We start from the raw sequence: 4,635 nt of genomic DNA on the forward strand, positions 1-4,635 counted from the left end.
TTTATTTTATTTGCTTATCGGAGTTGCATTTGGCCCGGAATGGAATTGGATATTTAGGCATTGCAGTCCTAAATGCTCAACCCCGGGTGATCAAGATGCCCACTTTTAAAATGTGTTTTAAATTTTTTAAATTCGATGGTTGAGATACTGCTACCTTGGAATACCTTAATTGGCTACCCATTAGTGGGAAGACTGCCAATTTTGACCGGTTGCGAGTTACTCAAGGCGGAGAATTTAGTTGGGAGACGTGATTTCAATGGGAAGTCAAGTTAGGGTCTTTTGATTTTAAACGACCCCAGATGCATTACCGTACAAAAGGAATAACATTCAGTAAAGAACTTTTCAATTGACTTTGAGTTTACAAAGAACCATATTAAGTTTTCGCACAGTTTTGGTTCAATTATATTTTTATATTTTTCCCCTAAGTGGAGTCAGTTTGGCAATCTATTCAAACTTTTAAATATGGCGATTATGGTACGAAGTACCGAAAACCTAGCTGCTATGACAGCGGAAGCGTCCGCCTGCTCTTGCGCAATTTGCTTGCAAGAAATGCCCAATGGAAATGATTGCTGGGTTACTCTTTGCAATCATGTCTTTCACAAGCCGTGTATCGAGCGTTGGGTAACAGACTCACCTGACTGTCCTGTTTGCCGTCAATGCGTAAATAAACGAGATTTACAACCCATCAATCCCGAGAGCCGGCCTAATGACAATACGGCCACTGCCACTGGTAGAAGGGACGCTCGCAATTCTGCGGGACAACAACGGTATAATACCCGAAGTTCGCGTAGATTGTATGAGGAAGTACACCAAACGGATATCCCTGAGCGGCGTGGAGAAAATGTCACGAACGCCCATTTGGGAAACCCCGGAACTGCACCCATGAATCTGTTGGAGATGAATTCTCCACAGGAAAATATAACACATACTGCGAGGAGTACCGGAACCCGACCCCCTTAATAACAGACGCAACCAACAAGGTGTTAATTATGATCGCATTGGCGACATGATCAACGAATCGGTGAATCGGTTGTTTACCAACTTAAACATAAATAATGCTCGGATGGCCGCACAGGCTTATCCTAATTTACGTGATCCAACAGTTGAGGGCCATGACGTACCGAATATTCGATACGAGCGGCGTATCGGCTTTCTGAGTCCAGAGAAGATCACAATGTTAATTCAAAATTGGCAAGTGAAATTTGATGGCTCTTCATCGGGACTTAAAGTGGAGGAGTTCTTGTATCGAGTACATACTCTAACAATGGAATGTTTAAATGGCGACTTCCAAGCCGTTTGTAGAAATCTTCCAGTATTATTGGTAGGGAAAGCACGGGATTTTTACTGGCGTTACCATAAGGCGCTTTGCGGCGCGAGTTTAAGGATCACCGATCGGATTATGACATTAGGGAAGAAATCCGAAATCGAAAGCAAGGTATATCTGAGACATTCGAGACTTTTTATTACTCGGTTTTGGAAAAGGTAGATAAAATGTCCACTCCATTGTTGGAAGAAGAGATGATAGAAATCATTACGCGTAATTTACGGACGGACATCCGACATGAACTGTTGTATGTGCCAATTCGATCCTTAGCGCAATTGCGCCGACTGGTACAACGGCGAGAAAATCTGTTCTCCGATGAAGTTAATCGTCGCATGCCGACGATGCGTAACGTGCCAACTAGCTATCCTGTTCGTCGTCAAGTGTCTGCCGTGGAACAATTCGCATTCGATCCTGACGAGGGAATAAATCATGTCGAAGCTCCGGTAATTCAGAATATCAGTGCTACTAATTGTTGGAACTGCCTGCAAGAAGGTCACCATTGGGAGGACTGCCTCGGGGAAAAAAAGGTGTTCTGCTATGGTTGTGGAGCTGCGAATACCTATAAGCCGAAATGTGAGACCTGCAGGAAGCGGAAGGAAAACTACAAGAGGGTTGCGTGCAGCAACACCCGGACGCAACCCGTGTAGGAAAGGACTCGGATTTAATCAAACAGGGTAGTTCTTTACCGGCTAGCTCAGTCGTTTCTTTAAAAACTAATAATGAAAAGCCGCCAAGTAAACCAGTAGGTGTATCATCTGGAAGCACGGCTGATGTTCAATTTGATTGTGAGGAGCGTGAATGCGATAACAATATAGCGATTTTGAAAAATGAAATTTCCAAAAATAAACCCAATTTGTATCCCGTTGTACCTTATCACATTAGGTTAGCAAATTACAACAAAGTTAGGAGTAGAATTTTTTCGGAATGTCCAGAGTTATTAAATAAGAATAAAGAAATGACACGTTCAACCTTTCGACTTCGACGGTTTTGGAAAGCAGTAAGAATGACCAAAAGAGTTCTGAATTCTGCTGGTTGCACAAAATACCAAAGCAATTCACTATGCTATGCAAAAGTTAAATTTTGTGACTTTGAGGAACTTGGATTATTAGACACCGGCGCAAATATTAGTTGCATTGGGTCGTCCCTAGCAGATGATGTATCGCGGTTACCACAATTTCGTAGAATTCGTTCAAGCGTAAAAACTGCCGATGGAAAAAGCCATTCGGTTGAAGGTTCTGTGGTTGTCGACATTTGGTATAAAGATGAAGTTAAATCGATAAAGTTTTATATTATACCCTCTTTAGCCAATAGGCTTATCTTAGGAATAGATTTTTGGAGAACGTTTAACCTTGCGCCGGACGTAATATTCACTGTATCACTTGAAAATATTTCGCCCAATAATGCAGAAACTGCAGAAGAAGAAAATGCATATCCACTTAGCTTTTTTCAAAAACAACAATTAAATGCAATCAAAGCACTTTTCCCCAATTTCGAAAAACAAGGTCTTGGTCGAACCAGTCTCATTGAACACCACATAGATATTGGAGAGGCTAAGCCAATCAAGCAGCGGTACTACCCTGTTTCGCCTGCGGTCGAGAATCTCATGTTTAAAGAAGTAGATCGGATGCTCAGTCTCGGTATTATTGAGCCATCAATCAGTCCCTGGAGTTCACCGATGCATCTGGTTGTAAAGCCTGGCAAGGTGCGCCTGTGCCTGGATGCAAGGAAGTTGCACCAGGTGACAAAGAAAGATGCCTACCCACTTCCCAACATACAAGGTATTTTCGCCCGATTGCCAAAGGCCAATGTCATTTCAAAAATAGATCTCAAAGACGCTTTTTGGCAAATTGGTTTGACCGCCGAATCTAAACCTTTAACCGCCTTTACCATACCTGGCCGTCCCCTTTACCAATTTAAAGTAATGCCGTTCGGACTATGCAATGCGCCATCCACTATGTGTCGGCTAATTGACGAACTTATACCGGCTGATTTGAAACATTGTGTATTTGGTTATTTAGATGACCTTTGTTTAGTGTCCGAGAACTTCGAGACGCATTTAGAAATTTTAATTAGGATTGCAAATCAGTTTAAAAAGGCTAATTTAACCATTAATGTTCCAAAAAGTAAATTTTGTGTTACCGAAATCAAGTATTTAGGTTTCGTTATTGGAAATGGCGGAATTTCTACGGATCCCAGCAAAATTGACTCCATCTTATCGTGGCCTGTACCTAAAACCGTAAAGCAAGTTCGAGGCTTTCTTGGTCTTGCAGGATGGTACAGAAGGTTTATCAGTAACTTTGCTGATGTAACGTTTCCGATAACGCCGGTTCTGTCAACAAAGAAAAAGTTTATGTGGACAGAAGAGGCCCAAAAATCATTTCTGAAGCTAAAAGATTTGTTAACGTCTGCTCCAGTTCTTTCAAATCCAGATTTTTCGAAAAAATTATTTTTGCATTGCGATGCAAGCGACTATGGCATAGGCGCAGTCTTAGTTAAATTAGCTGAAGATGGTGCAGAGAAGCCTATCGCATTCATGTCGAAAAGGCTTAACTCTGCACAAAGAAACTACAGCGTAACGGAGCGTGAATGCTTAGCGGCAATAGAAGCCATAGCGAAATTCCGATGCTACCTGGAAATGCAGGATTTTGAGGTCATCACGGACCATTCAAGTCTAGTTTGGTTGATGCGTCAGCCGAATCTTAACGGTAGACTTGCAAGGTGGGCCCTAAAATTACATGCTTTTACTTTTTCTGTCAGTCATCGAAAAGGCAAAGAGAACGTCGTCCCTGATGCACTGTCTCGAATTCCGGAGGAAGTGAATCACCTTGAAGAATTGGGCCCCGAAATTGATTTGGAATCTAACCACTTCTCCGATCCCGAATACGAAGAGTTGAAGTCCAGGGTGATCAGTGATATTAAGGTCGTCGATGGGTTTGTGTATCGTCGGACAGAACACGCCACAGGCGAGACCGAACAGGAAAATCGATCGTGGAAACTATGGATTCCAAAACCCCTTCGGGCCGAGGTACTGTTTCGAGCGCATAATTCAGTGATTGCTGCACATGGAGGAATATTTAAAACCTTGAATCTTATCAGAAGGAATTTTTACTGGCCAGGCTTGGCAAGGATGTTCGGGAATATATCAAAAGCTGCGAGGTGTGTAAAACCACCAAAGCCCCAAATATTATTTTGAAACCACCAATGGGGAAGCAAGCGGAGTCATGTCGGCCTTTTCAGCGGCTCTACATAGATATCTTAGGTCCCTATCCCAGGAGCAAAAAGGGTAACGTTGGCCTATTAATCGTTCTGGA

The 4,635-nt window shown here is 42.5% G+C and overlaps 1 protein-coding gene across 1 annotated transcript; it reads left to right on the top strand.

Moving 5' to 3' along the window:
* The first annotated feature begins 462 nt into the window (after nt 1-462).
* Nucleotides 463-960, top strand: LOC118756850 (probable E3 ubiquitin-protein ligase RHC1A). Its single transcript, XM_036491588.1, has one exon. The coding sequence runs from the start codon at nt 463-465 to the stop codon at nt 958-960; it is 498 nt and encodes a 165-aa protein (XP_036347481.1).
* The last annotated feature ends 3,675 nt before the right edge of the window (nt 961-4,635 follow it).

This window comes from Rhagoletis pomonella, unplaced genomic scaffold, assembly GCF_013731165.1.
Source record: "Rhagoletis pomonella isolate Grant_MI unplaced genomic scaffold, Rhpom_1.0 Rhpom_scaffold_12525, whole genome shotgun sequence".
Lineage (NCBI taxonomy): Eukaryota > Metazoa > Arthropoda > Insecta > Diptera > Tephritidae > Rhagoletis > Rhagoletis pomonella.

Bases quoted from the DNA above. Each gene is read 5' to 3' on its own strand.
- LOC118756850 (XM_036491588.1), top strand. From the start codon at position 463: ATGGCGATTATGGTACGAAGTACCGAAAACCTAGCTGCTATGACAGCG.